The 14,252-nt window shown below is 47.7% G+C and overlaps 1 protein-coding gene and 2 long non-coding RNA genes across 4 annotated transcripts in view; 1 reads left to right on the top strand and 2 right to left on the bottom strand.

Annotated features, from left to right (window-relative positions):
• Positions 1-979: 979 nt before the first annotated feature.
• LOC102148574 (uncharacterized) lies at positions 980-4,787 on the bottom strand. The gene is made up of 7 exons (XR_011437311.1): positions 4,649-4,787; positions 4,140-4,518; positions 3,336-3,542; positions 2,713-3,224; positions 2,424-2,539; positions 2,146-2,202; positions 980-1,857 (listed from the first exon to the last, which is right to left on the bottom strand). It is a non-coding gene; the product is annotated as an uncharacterized lncRNA (long non-coding RNA).
• LOC100050764 (liver carboxylesterase-like) overlaps positions 1,684-14,252 on the top strand; it is a 31,529-nt gene continuing 18,960 nt past the window's right edge. The window contains exons 1-4 of one of the 2 annotated variants that reach the window (XM_014738460.3): positions 1,684-1,847; positions 4,692-4,896; positions 8,305-8,449; positions 11,457-11,590. In XM_014738460.3, the coding sequence (XP_014593946.1) occupies positions 1,796-1,847; positions 4,692-4,896; positions 8,305-8,449; positions 11,457-11,590 (536 nt within the window). In that variant the 5' untranslated portion in view covers positions 1,684-1,795. Of the gene's footprint in view, positions 1,848-4,688; positions 4,897-8,304; positions 8,450-11,456; positions 11,591-14,252 lie in introns of both variants that reach the window. The other variant, XM_023637014.2, reaches the window with a different exon arrangement.
• Positions 8,702-13,879, bottom strand: LOC138923566 (uncharacterized). Its single transcript, XR_011437318.1, has 2 exons — positions 13,764-13,879; positions 8,702-12,725 (listed from the first exon to the last, which is right to left on the bottom strand). It is a non-coding gene; the product is annotated as an uncharacterized lncRNA (long non-coding RNA).

Raw genomic sequence — 14,252 nt, 5'->3', positions numbered from 1 at the left:
TCTTTCATTAGTGTAATGTTTTCAAAATTCAACCTTGCAATGAGTGAAAAGATTCTTGTTGTAACAAGTATCTATACTTCGTTTCTTTTTATGGTGAACAATATTCCATTGTTTGGATAGATCACATTTCATTTGTCCATTCATCAATTGATGGATACTTGAGTGTTTCCACTTTGTGTACAGGTTTTTAATGCTCCTATTTGCGTACACGTTTTTGTATGGACATGTTTTCAATTGTCCTGGGTAATAACCTTGCAGTGGAATTCCTGGGAGATATGGTAACCCTAATGTTTAATTTTTGAGAAACTGTCTAACTGTTTCCCAAAGCAGATACAACGATTTTACAACCGGGGCCGGCTCGGTGGTGTAGTGGTTAAGCTCGCACGCTCCGCTTCGGTGGCCCGGGGCTTGCCGGTTCAGATCCTGGCTGTGGACATACATTCCACTCATCAAGCCATGCTCTGGCAGCATCCCACATAGAAGAACTAGAAGGACGTACAGATAGGATATACAACTATGTACTGGGGCTTTGGGGAGAAAAAATAAAAAGAGGAAGATTGGCAAAAGATGTTATCTCAGGGCCAATCTTCTCCAACAATAACAACAAAATACCTAAAGTACAAAAAATACCCCATTATTTTATAACGTGTTTTTTTCCCTTTCACAATAGATCATGACTGTCTTTCCTTGTCAGTAAATAGCTGTGAGCGTCACTAGTTTGAGTGAATGCATTGTATGTCCTTAGCCAGCTGTACCAGTGTCTATAACGGATTCCCCATTGTTGGACATTTAATGATTCTATGAAACAGGCTTTGAGTATCTTGCTTGCATCCCCAGCAGGTAAATGACACTTTCCCAGGTGAACCCAGAGCACTTTGCATCCCTCAGTTTTGGTGCTTTCACATTACATTGCAATTCATACCCCCACACCCCATCTGTCTTAATTACTACACGGTGAACTACAAGAGGAGATGGAACATATCTTGAATTCATCTTTGTATTTATAACACCTAGCATAGTGCTAGGCTTGGTAAATTTTCGAGAATGAATGAATGGATAAATGGAATAATGAATAAATGGAAGGACAAATGGATGGATGCATGAATGAATGAATATAGCCAGGCACTGTGGTGGGATGGAATTCACTACTCTAAGAACCTTGTGCCCAAATATCCCTGCGTCTAGAGATAGTGAGTTCCCTGTCCCTGGAGGTGTGAGACAGGAAGCTCAGTCATTTGGCAGGAATATTGTAAAGTCAATTTAGGCAACAGAAGGGAGACTGGATGCAATTTAAGATGCTTACAAACCTGACAGCATAGAGCCCTATGAAATAGAAGCCCAGGGTAAAGAAGAGATAGGTTCTCAGTTCCCCAGCAGAGCAGCTGCAGGGCTGGGAGTTGCTGTAAAAGTTTTCAAGCTTGTTCTGGGAGCCCAAACCAAAGGCATCTGGTGCTTGTACCTGCCTTTGGGAAGCTCACAGTGCACTGAGGTTAGCATCCAGGAGAGGGGAAACCCTTATGTAACAAGTTGTTTGACCAGTCTGTGGCTGTCTGTAATGGCAGAGTTCATTCTGTGCTGTTTAGATAAAAGAGGGTAAACTCTAAGAGGCGGAGCATAAAGGATCCACAAAGCCCAGAGTGATCTTTGGAAGGGGAAATCTGTTCTGCCTGATTAGGCTATTGGCTGGGAGGGAGGGAGCTGAGGGGCGGGGCAGGGGCAGGGCTCTGGGGCTGACTGCACAGCCCCTTCCAGCAGCGCTGAGTCCTGCAGGTCCAGGAGCTGCTGTCCTTCCAAGATGTGGCTCTTCGCTCTGGTCCTGGTCTCCTTGGCCACCTCCACAGTTTGGGGTGAGTTCTTCTGAAATACAAACAGGGGGGCACCTTGGAAATGCTGGTCCAGGGGCGAGGTGAGGGAGACGACGTAGGACAAAGGTGTGACAGGTCCGGTTCTGCAGCAGCTGCCCTCCAGACTTGGATCGCCCAGCCCAGACCGTCCTCTCCAGGGGAGGATGAACACCTCGAGAATTCAGCTTATTTCCCCTTGATATTAGTCCAGATATGGCCAAATCATGGACAGTGGCTTAGCAGAATAGAATTATTCACTCTGGCTGAGAGGGTGCAGGCTCCGTCTCAGCTCAGCACTCACCAGCTGTGTGTCTTTAGGCAAGGTTCTTCACTCTCCTGTGCCTCAGTTTCCCCCTCTCTAAAATGGAAATGAACACAGTCTCTAATTCATTGGACAACTGTGAGGAGGAAATGCATTGTTGTTTCTACAGAGCATAGTTCCTGGCATGAAGAAAGTGCAAAATAAGGATTCATAAATAAAGGGTTTGTTCTAAAATAGCATACTAATAGAAATTTGAGGTATGGTAAGACCAACAGAGCAGGAGACGACTACCATTGAAAAGACAGTTTGTTACTCACAGTTCCCAAGGTGAGGGGCACACTACCACCATGGTGGGCCTCAAGGTGGGGCACTGGGCAGGTCAGGAGGCAGAGGAAGAGGGAGGAATTGTGGCTTAGAGTCTTCCTCCTGGGTGCTGCGGGAAGGAAGGGGTGAGGCAGAATAAGCAGGGTTAGGAGGGCAATCAAGAGGTGGGGCAGGATAAGCAGGTATAGGATTTGCACCCAAAGCAAAGTACTCTGGTGCCTGGGCTTGTCCACAGTTGTCAGGTACCTGATCCTGGAGTGATTAGAGCAGGATGACAGTTACCTGGCATGTAAGAGCCCCATGAAGAAGGCGGTTGGGGTGTGGGCTCTGGCAAGCTGGAAGGACCAGCTGATTCCTGCCTCTAGGGAGAGGTGGTCCCTCCAGGGTCAGCAAGGCCCCTGATGTCAAAGCATCTGATCAGAGAAACTAAAAGACACGGTTAATACAAGGGTGCAGCAAGGGACCTCAGAATACATCTGTGCCATTTGATAGATGGAGAAACTGAGACTCAGACACAGAAATGGACTTGTCCAAGGTCAACTGGAAAATCACAAGCTGGAATCTATCTGTGCATCCTGAATCCAACACTGTCCTGACAGCCTAGGCTGCATCTGGGTTTTACCTTCTTTCTGCTGGTGTGACACCATGAGAGGCCTGGAACTGAGTGTAACTACAGAGTAACAGCCAAATCAGGACACATTATTCCCAATCAGCAGTCACCTCCTGGCAAGTCCATCCCATTTCCATCTTCAGAAAGTCCATAGTGGCTGCCTCGATCTCCTCAGCTTCCTCATCTGTAAAATGGGCATACGAACAACTACCTAGCAAGGCTTTTGGGAAGATTAATTTAGCGGACCTGGAATGCACATCCAGCACATAGGAAGTGCTCAGTATATTAACATTACCTGTAACACACGTGGTAACTGCTGCTCTTACCACTATGGCTGATGCCTCTCACCCCATCGCCCACTTTGTCACCCTTGGTATCTGGCTTCTGTCCACTTCATCTCTCCTAAAGGTTAGCACTGGATATTCTTCTTCAGAACAAGTCTGGGTTATTCTTTCTGCTCTGGCCACACACTTTGAGGGAGATGCAGCCCTTTCGTCAACATCTAAAAGAGAGCAGTTGGGAGGACGAGAGGCTAGACATCATTTCCTACGAGGAACACTGGAACCATCTGAGGACGGACAAGAGGAGGCCTGAGGGATGGGCAGGCTCAGGGGTCTGCAAGGCCGCTGCCACATGGGAGCTCAGGACGGGCCACAGCAGGTAGAAGCAGGGCTGATGTGGAAGCTGCAGGGGAGGAACTTCAGCTCAGCGAGGAAGAGCTGTCTGCTCCACAAGAACGGAACAGACGGGGATCTGACCCCAGTCTCAGCCCCTCTGGACGACCCTGCTCAGAGTCGCCAAAAGAATCCTCCTCAAGCTGATGGTGTCACTCTCCCGTACTCTAACGGTTCATTGCTGCTCATTTACCCACAATAAAGCCCAGATCCTTAGCCTGGCATTCAAGGCCCTCCAAAACATGAACCTCTCTCACCCCAGGATTATTTTCCGCTCCCCGTAGACTCCCTCTGCCTCACATGGGCCATCACTCTTCCTCGGGCAGGCCTTGCCTTTTGCTGTCTCAGAGCCTCGCCTCGGCACATTCTCTTCTCTGCTCTATACCTTTATACCCCCTCGGCCATCTCCCCCTGCTCAGTCTCACCTAATGTGAGTTCCAGCTCCAAGGTCACCGCCTCCAGGATGCCACCAATCAGAAGGCCTCGCTCCCTCTTCTAACTCCTGTAGGACCTTACTGGTCCCTCTCTCGGGACACTGACCACTTTCTTCCCAGCAGTAGGGTCGAGCGTGTATGTGGCTCATTCTCCCCACAAGGTTCAGAGCTTCTGAGAAGAGGGGCCGCCTCTTGTCCACCCTCCCATCCAGCACGCAGCTCAGCGCCAGGATCCTCGTGGGTAACTGTCTCCAGGGCTCCTGAGAGTGCAACCCAATGTCTGCTTCACTCCCAGCAGCTCTCCTTCTTGCATTTCCTTCTCACTTGATGCCGTTTTACCTCCATGTCCACTTTGCTCCTTAAGACAGCCCTGGGAGTTAGGAAGGACAGTTAACCTCCCCTCCCTTTTACATAAGAAGAAACTGAGGCCTAGAGAGTTGAGGTGACTCATTCAAGGTCACATGCTGAGAGTGGTAAGACCCCTGGAATCCAGGTCAAACCTTTCACTGCTAACGCGTCTCATTTCCTCTCGCTGTCCAGCAGGGCACCCATCCTCGCCGCCTGTGGTGGACACCGCGCAGGGCAAGGTCCTGGGGAAGCATGTCAGCCTGGAAGGATTTGCACAGCCCGTGGCCGTTTTCCTGGGGGTCCCTTTTGCCAAGCCCCCCCTGGGATCCCTGAGGTTTGCTCCGCCGCAGCCTGCAGATCCATGGCCCTTCGTGAAGAACGCCACCTCCTACCCTCCCATGTAAGCCGGGGACTTTGGCATCTTTCAGTGGGTGTGTGCCTCAAAGTGACGCAGGAAGGAGCCAAGGCCATCCTCCGAGTGGCTCATACTTTGTTCTGGAATCCTCAAGATATTGTAGATCCTTAGAGACATTCCAGAACTCTCACGGCATTCTAGAGCCCTCTATTCAACACATGGTTATTGAGCACCTACTGTGTGCCAGGCATGCTCTAGGTCCTGGGATCCGTTAGTGAACACAACCAAGATCCTGCCTTCACGTAGCTTAGATTTAAGCAGGGGAAACAGCCAATAAAAAACATGCAAATTAATAAATGAGCTATGTAATGTGTTAGAATATGATAACTTTTTGGAAAAAAAATTAAAATTTGCTCACATGGGAGGGACCAGAGGTAGCAGTTCTGTTTATTCTTCTGTCTTGAACTTTGCTATAGTTGGCAAGTGGAGTAAGCCAGGCAGTGTGTGGATGAGGAGGGCCTGGGGTGTTGAGCAGGCAAGTTCTCAACTCCCAGATGTGTCTAGCTGCTCAGTCACAAGCAGAAGAGTGGGTCATGTGTCCTAGTCACCCTGGACAAGCCGGGCAAAGAGGACTTGCAGCTGCACCTCGGAGACACGAATGCCTCCATGCATCCAGTTAGACTTCATTCTTCTCAGCAAGGCATTTCTCGAAATCTCCAGGTTCCCACCTCTTGCCGTCTTTTCTTTTCTTTCCTTTTTCCTCTTCTCCCCTTTCTTCTTTCCTTTAAAAATAATTTTCACTGTTTTTATTTCTTGATTGTAAGTGTAATACATACTTATTACTGAAAAGTGCAGGAGTACAGGTAAGGAAAGGTAAGAGAATGAAAATCCTTTATGATTCCACCCCTGGAGAGAACTGCGGTTCATGTTTTAGGTTCTGCTCTTCCAGTCTTTCATGTGTTGCATGTTTTCTCTCTTAAAAATAGAACCACCCAACATTCTGCACCCAATTCAACATGGGGAGTTTTGTCCACACTAGCTGGAATTCAACTCAATTCAGACACTCTTTACCAGGAGGTAGTATCAGATGCTACGAGTTAAGAACTCAGTCCCACAGGACTGTCCTCTCCTTCAGATGCCCATCACAAGTCCAGGTTGTTATCTGTGCTTCTGATTGACCAGCTATAAATCAGACATTCCCATGGCACCCTCCTTGGGTTCCATTAATTTTCTAAAGCAGCTCACAGAACTCAGGAAACTGGTTGACTCGCTACATTACTGGTTTATTACGAAGCACATTAAAGAATATGAATCAACAGCAGATGAAGAGATTCCTAGGGTGAGGCTGTGAAGAAAGCAGCTTCTGTTCTCATGAAGTTTGGGTCTGGCACGGCGGCACAGGGAGGCGTTCTGGTTCACCAACCTGGATGCTCTCTGAGCCCTTGTCCATTTGGTTTTTTATGGATGCTTCCTTACATAGGCATGATTGGTTAAATCTTTGGCCATTGAACATTAATTCAACACCCAGCCTCTCTCCCTTCCCGAGAGGTCGGGGGGGGTGGGACTGAGAGTTCCAGCCCTGTAATCACTGATGGGTTTCCTGGCAACCAGCCCACATCCTTAGCCGAGGTCCAAAATTCACCTGATTAATATAACAAACACACCTTTATGGCTCTCGTCTCTTAGGAAATTCTAAGGGTTTTAGGAGCCCTGTGCCAGAAACTGGACGACAAATAAATAGATATTTCTTATTATAAATCACAGTATCCCATCATGCTATACGGATAGTTTGGATGCCTTCTTTGCTCACCTTTAAGTATGTCATGAACGTCGTTCTATGTCATTAAATATCACAGTCTGACATTTAATAGCTGAGTTACCTCAGGGATTGAATCATCATTTATTTACCTGATCTCTTATTTGGGTCACAGTTGTTCTTAGTGTTTTTGATAATATATATAGCATGAATAATGAATAACCTATAGTTAAACATTTATTGAACTCACGAATATTTTTGGAGAAGTTCCAAGAAATGACTTTTCCAAGTCACACAATATGCACCTTTTATAAAATTTCCTTCCAGGAGTGTTCCAACTGTACTCCTTCCAGTAATGTATGAAAACCTCCATTCACTGCACATTTGACAATGCTTGAGGTTGTTTTAAAGAATGTGTTTTTGGCTAATGGATACAGAAAATAATAATAATTATTATCATAATTATGATATATATACTTTGGCTATTTATTTTGCATTCATTTGAATACCAGTGATGTTGAAGTGTTTTCTGCTTTTTTGACATTTGATTTTTTTACTTTATGAATATTATGCCCCTTGCTCTTAGTGATCCCAGAAATCTTCCTCCGGGTTGGAGATCAGGAAGTCGTCTTTTCAGGCCTGACTCTGCCTCCTGACAGCTGCGTCATCCAGGCACCTCAGTGCCTCAGCCACCTCATCTGCACACTGGGGGCGGTGACATCTGCCTTCTGCTTACATTGAGACTCAGAAATGTTGCTTTTAATGTCCTTGGAAATCTAAGCACTCCATAGTATGGATCTTTCTGTCTGTGTGAACGAAGGATCGAAGGATTTCAAACCATTCTGTGCCTCAGTTCTCCTGTATATAAAATCTGGGTAATAATAGGACCTATGTCACGGGGCTGCTTGAGGATTAGATGAGTTAATACAAAAGGAGTACACACCTGACACGCTGGGAGAACTAAGGAAATGTGACCAATTATACTCTACGCTGGACCTTCATGATCTGTTATTAGGGCAACCATTAGTGCTTGTCTGGGCTGGATGACGGTAGAATATTAGTATGTCAGGCCTGCAAGGCCCTTAAAGAAATTTCTCCCTTCTCCTAGAGCTCAAGATTGAGGATTAGAGCAGGGAAGGTATTCAACCAAGGTCACCAAGCTCATTAATGGCTAACACAGGACTAGAACACAGTTCCTTTAATGTTGTCCCACAAATATTTCTCCTGACATCTTGTCTGCCCTGAATTTCTGCCATTTGAGTGACTTTTCATGGTTTATGGAAGTCTCCTGGGACTAGAATGCCTGGTTTACCTGGTGGAGGAACATGGTCACCGTGCAGCCCACCACAAAGAGCCCAGCGGAGAGCCAGGCTGTGTCCAGGGAGTGCAGGAAATGGTCCTCTCCCAGGCGTAGACGCAGCCTCCTCTCCTTGACCCAGGGCAGCTCGAAGGCTCTGGGAAGGGGACAGGTGCCAGGCTTCCTCACTATACACAGTCTTGGAAGATCTTAGTGAGTCCCAGGGCCCCCACTCAGATCCTCAGATACCTTCCTGCTCATTCCAGTGTCTCAAGTGTGGGAAGAGCAACTCTGTTACAGGTCTAACCCTCCGAGTCCAAGGCCCGGCCTGACCTTAGGAGACATCTCGTTGCTCAGCTCTGACAGAACCTCAGGACTTCTTTCTCCCTTCCCCTCCCAGGTGCTCCCAGGACCCAGTGGCAGGGCAGATAGCCTCGGACCTCTTTACCATAAGAAAGGAGAACATTCCTGTCCAGTTTTCTGAAGACTGTCTTTACCTAAATATTTACACTCCCGCTGACTTGACAAAAAAAAGCAGGCTGCCGGTAAGTAGTGGGAACCACTGGTCAAGGCTGGTGAGTTCCAGCCCCCCAGGATCTTCTGGTGGAGACTGGAAGAGGACAACGACAGTTTGGGGTGGGGCCACCACCAGCCATGTTTGTTTCAGGGCCCCAGGGCTTTCTTTACCCACCACAGCCAGACCTCGTGACCACAGGAAACGGCAGGGAATGAAAATTTTTCCCTTCTTGCCCTCTAGGTTCTTTGGATGGCCCATTATTAAAGTGACACAAGACAGATTAACAGGAGAAAAACAATTTTATCTTCATAAGTACAAGAGGTTATCAAAATTTAAGCATCAAAGAAAGGACCGAAGCGAGGAGCATTTATACATTTTAGACAAAGAAAAAGTTATGTGTGAAGATTTGACAAAGCAAAGGGGTTTGGGTTGGAGTGAAAAGTTAAAGAGGAAGTGACAAAGGTTGTTCATACAGCCTTCTTGGCCTTGACTTCCCCATCTCTGGTGATAAGGACGCCTTTCACCCTCAGGTGCAGGGAGGGTATCCTTCACATGGGAGATTTATTTCCTGCTTTCAGGAGACAAACGAGGGTTAGAGTGTCCTTGCACTGGCTGTTTCCTAGGAAATTTTCTTAACTAAATTTAATTCCAAATAGTCAATATACTAAAATGGCATGTTTTGGGGTGGCATATTCTGCTCCCCTTCAACCTCAGTTATCCCATTGACAGACATAGGATCTTTTGGGGAGTTTGCTACACATCTGTAATGTATCTTTCCATTTTTCCAGGTTCTCTTGCATTATAGAAGAAGAATGATTACTCTTGGTTGCTAGGTTACGAATCTGATACCCAGAGCAGCTCATATACAATTTCCAACAAGGACAGAACTGAAGGAATCGTAGAGATAAGCCAACAACCCAACCCGTCCTTTACAGATAGAGAAATTGAGGCCCAAAGAGAGGAAAGTGAGGTCACACAGTAGGGTTGGCACAACAAGAACATGAGTCTTCTGATTGTCATACGCTTGCTCTTTGACTCACACTAGGAAACTGAGCCTGTGTGTGGACTTTCCTCAGCACACAAAGAACCCTGCCTCACAGTGTCTCCTGATAAAAGTGTGGAGAACACAACGTGATGAATCCAAGAAACACCTTCTTTGGCCTTTGGCCAACTCTCTGGGACTTTTAGCTAATTTCCCTCCCTAATTCACCTTGGCATGGGCTGAAGACCCAGTGAGTCAGCATTTCCTGAATAAACAGAAGCCCAGAGATGGGGCCGGCTTCCAGATTCAGTGTGGAGGTTGGGGAAGGGTCTTCTGGAAAAGAAGGGGGTCCGTGGGGTGGAGAAGGGAGGGGTATGAGCTTCCTGGGTTCTCCCAGAACACACCTGGCATGATGCCCAGGAGAGGAGGAGGCATCTATGAACTTGTGACTAGAAGTGGCACTGCTCATGCTTGGCTCAAAGAGGTGGGACAAAACTTCACTCACTCATTCATTCGCTCATTCATTCATTCTTCCGTGTTGTACTCAGAGCGCCACACACAGAGCTAGAATTGGGGGTTAGGAGGAAGGAGGAACGTACAACCATTGCCAAGCAGCCCCTGCCTTCGAGGGTCTCACCATCTGGGCTGCACAGATGGACACTAACTTCATCAAATCTCTGCTGCCCCGACCTTGGCTCAGCCTTCACTCAGAGATGACTCAGACTCAGCCGCTCCACCTGGAGGCAGGCGGGGATCGGAGGTTTGGGAGGAACAGGGGCTCTGGAACCTGCAGGCAGGAGACCTCTAGTTATGGACACAGTTCCTGGAACTTTAGGGCCCAGGTTTAAATCCTGGTTCTGCCTTTTAATTGCTGAGACACCTGGCTCTTTTCCCTCAGAACTGGAGTAATCACGTATAAATATTCAGTGATGACCGTCAGGCTATATCTCAGGGCCTGCCGAGGTATCCAGGACAGTGCTCCTGACACGTCACTTAGAGCTGGCCAAAGGCAAGATCTTCCTCCTTCCCTAACAGCCGACCTACTGCACCCTGGACATTGGCTGCAGTGTGCTGGGTGGCCCATCATGTGGATCTGGAGCCAGACCGCCTGGGTTCAAGTCCCGCTTCCACCACTTATTAGCTGTGCGACCTCGGGCAGGTTAAGTGCCTCAGTTTCCCTGTCTGTTAAATGGGGCAATAGCAGTCCCTACTTCATGGGTGGTTTAATTTTAAATGCTGAGTATAGTACTTGGCACATAGTTCGTACTATGAGTTCCTTTCTTTAAATAACAAAATTCTTACAATATTATTATTTTAGCTACTCTCACTTCCTCGCTATGTGAGCTCATTAAATGCAAGAGCCATGTCTTGTAAATTGTTGTGTCCACTATGATCCTTAATTCTTATCACAGTCCCCAGCACATAGTAGGTCTCAGATCATGTTAGTCAAATGACTGAGGACTTCTTGGAGGACGTGGTTTTTAGGTTGTGCTTTGGAGGATTGGTGGGATTTGGGGATGTAGAGAAATCGGGAGGAGGCAGAGCAAAGGCATATCAGGAAGACATACCACTCGGGGCATGTGCGCTTCTTGAGATAATCATTCACGCATGAGAGAAGTTTAATTCACTGCATAAGAGACTCGTAAGATAAAGCTGAAATACAAGGGTTGTGGCATGCAGAATGTTCTGAGCTGAGGGAGGGGTCCACGGACGAAGGTGAAAGGAGTGTTGGGGAGAAGATGACACCTATAGCCTTGACTGTTCCCATGACGGTGTTCTGAGCATGAAGAGCCCTTGTAGAAGGTGGCACTGAGGCTGGGAAAACAGGCAGGGGCAGCCAGCATGCATTGAGTGGGGTGGTAGCCTGGAACCCAGATAGGAAAGGGGGGAAGGAGAGTGACAGATTGCTTCAACTTTGTGGGACACTGGTGGACTTTGGGTAAGGGCCTCCTTGAGTCATGGCTAAGAGATAGACGACCAAACCAGACTTCACCGTGGGGTCCTTCTCAGATCTGCTGCTTATAAGCGGTGTTGTTACTTCCTCCTTATCCAGGTGATGGTGTGGATCCATGGAGGTGGTCTGATGGTAGGTGGAGCATCAACCTATGATGGGCTGGCCCTCTCTGCCCATGAAAACGTGGTGGTGGTGACCATTCAGTACCGCCTCGGCATCTGGGGATTCCTCAGGTAAGATATTGGACTTCCTCACTGTGCATTGGCCCCCAAAGCGAGGGTACTAGGACCCCACTCTTGTCATGTCAGCTCTCAAGGGGATCTTTACTAAATTCCCTAGTGAGGCACCCAAGTCCCTTCATAACTGAGCTACACCTCCCTTCTCATTCCCCAGCCACACTGGTCCGCTTGCTTCTGAGCTTTTGCATAAGATGTTCCATCTGCCTGAAATATCTATTCTTTCAAATTTTTATTCATCCTGTAAGATCCTACTCAAATGTTTGTTGCTAGTGCTTTTGAGTCAATTCTGTCTCCTGGTGACCATGTAAGGAAGAGACAGAAGCTGCCCGATCTTTTTGCATCATCCTCTCATCTTCTGGTGCTGTATCAGACAATGTTCTGCTGCTATTTATGAGGTTTTCATGGCCTATGTTTTAATAAGTGTTTGGCTAGGTCCCACTTTCTGGTCTGCCTTGGTCTGGAAACTCTGCTGAAACCTGTCTGACATGGGTGACCCTACTGGTATTTGAAGTACTGGTGGCAGAGCTTCAGCATCACAGCAACACACAGCCGCCACATTATGGCAACTAACAGACTAGTGGTGTATTTCCCTGACGAGCAAACAAACCTGGGATGCAACGGTGAGAGTACTGAATCTTAACCCCTAGAACACTAGGCTGGATAACTCACGTTACCTCCTCAGAAATGGTCATCTCCTTTTCACCTGTGCTGCCCCAGCACTTGCAACGTGTAAATTGACAGCATCAGCACAGCAGTTATAGGCTTACACATCTTACCTCACGGGAAAGTGAGGAAGGAGCAGATTTATGGTGGGAGCTCAGTGAATGCTTGTGGGTGACGGAATGGGTGGCCAGAGCTGGGAGGTTGTTGCAGCATCTGATCTCAATGCACAGTCCTCCTAGAGAAAGTCAGGTCCACTCATCCCATTTCCTTCTGCTTTTGGGGCACCCATGAGTCAAGGCTAGAGTCTTCTCCATTGAGCCTCCATGGAAGCAGGAACCAGGTTTCCTGAAGGACATAGTTGATAGCAGCATTTTCTGAATGCACCAGCCCCAGGACCTCTGATCCTCAGATAGCTGATGGGTGGACTGGTGGAGGGGTGGACTCCTCACTGGAAAGACCTATGGAGCTGGAGTAGAGTTATCCCAGGTGAGTCATGACTCAGGATATATTGCCTTCATTAAGACTGCTCATCTCTTCCACCCATGGCCCGTTTCCCTGCTCCCCATTACAGTCAAACTGCTACATTAGTGCTCCCCGCTTCCTCTCCTCCCAGTCTCTCCTCAAACCTATGTCAATCAGGTTTTCACTCCGACCATGCCACCAGACTGTTGTGGTCGAGGTCACCAATGACCCACCAGCTCTTGGCCCAACCTTGGCCACACACCGTCTTGGCAACATCCACACATGATGGGTCACATCCTTTTGAAATACTTTCTCTCTTGGGTCCCGGCCGCCTCCTACCTCCTGGACTGCTCCTTCTCAGCACCGTCACTGTACCCTCCTCCTCCCTTTCCTCTTGCCTGTGTGTGTCTCCCTCTCCATCGAACACTGGTGTCCTAGTGACCTCAGGGGGCACTTTCACAGTCCTTATCCCCAATTTCTTCTTTGAAACCCAGAAGGACATCATTAACTATCTCCTTATCCCTCCTGCTGTCTCCACTGGACATCAAAGGGCATCTCACACTTTACTTGGACAAACTAAACCCTTGACTCCCACTGCCCCTCCCCCAAAATACTCCTCCTTTCCCCACAATGTTCCCTGCTCAGCTGCTGGCAATTCCATCCTTCTGCTTTCTCAGGATAAAAGCCTTGTGGTCAGCCTTGACTCTTCTATTTTTCTCACATCCCATATCCAGTGGACGAGAAAATCCTCTGGTTCCACCTTTAACATTCATTCAGAATCTCAGCCACTTCTCGTCTCCTTCTTTGCACCCACCCTAATCTGAGCCCTCTGTGCCTCTCACCTGGATTATTGTAACAACCTCCACTTTTATAATCCTGCTACTTTTATGCTCTGTTTGATCTGCACAGTAGCCAGAGTGATCATCTAAGACACAGACGGAGTTATGACCTTCCCCTGCAGTGACTTCCCCCTTACTTACAATGACATCCAGTCCTTACCAAGTCCCACAGGGCCCTCTCTAGCAGCATGTCCTATACTCACACTTTGTTCACTGAACCCCGGGATCTCTGCACTTGCTGTTTCCTCCACCCGGAATTCTCTTCTTTGGATATTTGCAAGGCTCTGTGCTCACTCATTCAGTTCTCTACTCAAATGCCACAGCCTCAAATAGTCCTTCCCTGGTCATGTGGTCTGAAATAGGATCCTACTGCCCCACCTCTGCCATTTCTCTTACCAGGTTTTGTTTTTCCTGAAAGCACTTTCACTACCTGACATTAGATTCTATGCTTATCTCTTTATTTGTTTGTGATCCGTAGTGTGAGCTCTACGTAGTGTGAGCTCTAGTCAGAGGCTTACTTTTTTTGCTCTCAGACTTGTTCCTGGCTCTTAGAACTGTGTTTGCACAGAGCAGACACTCAATAAATAGATGCCAGATGAAGGAATGTAGAACCCACGACGGAACAATGCTACAGGAGAGGAAGGCAAGTGGAGAGCCCTGGGTCAGGGCTGTGGAAGCCCTGTCTCATTCCA

The sequence above is a fragment of the Equus caballus genome, chromosome 3 (assembly GCF_041296265.1).
Source record: "Equus caballus isolate H_3958 breed thoroughbred chromosome 3, TB-T2T, whole genome shotgun sequence".
Classification (NCBI taxonomy): Eukaryota; Metazoa; Chordata; class Mammalia; order Perissodactyla; family Equidae; genus Equus; species Equus caballus.
Note: the sequence above shows the minus strand (reverse complement) of the source record. Positions and strands in the feature narration are given on the sequence as shown.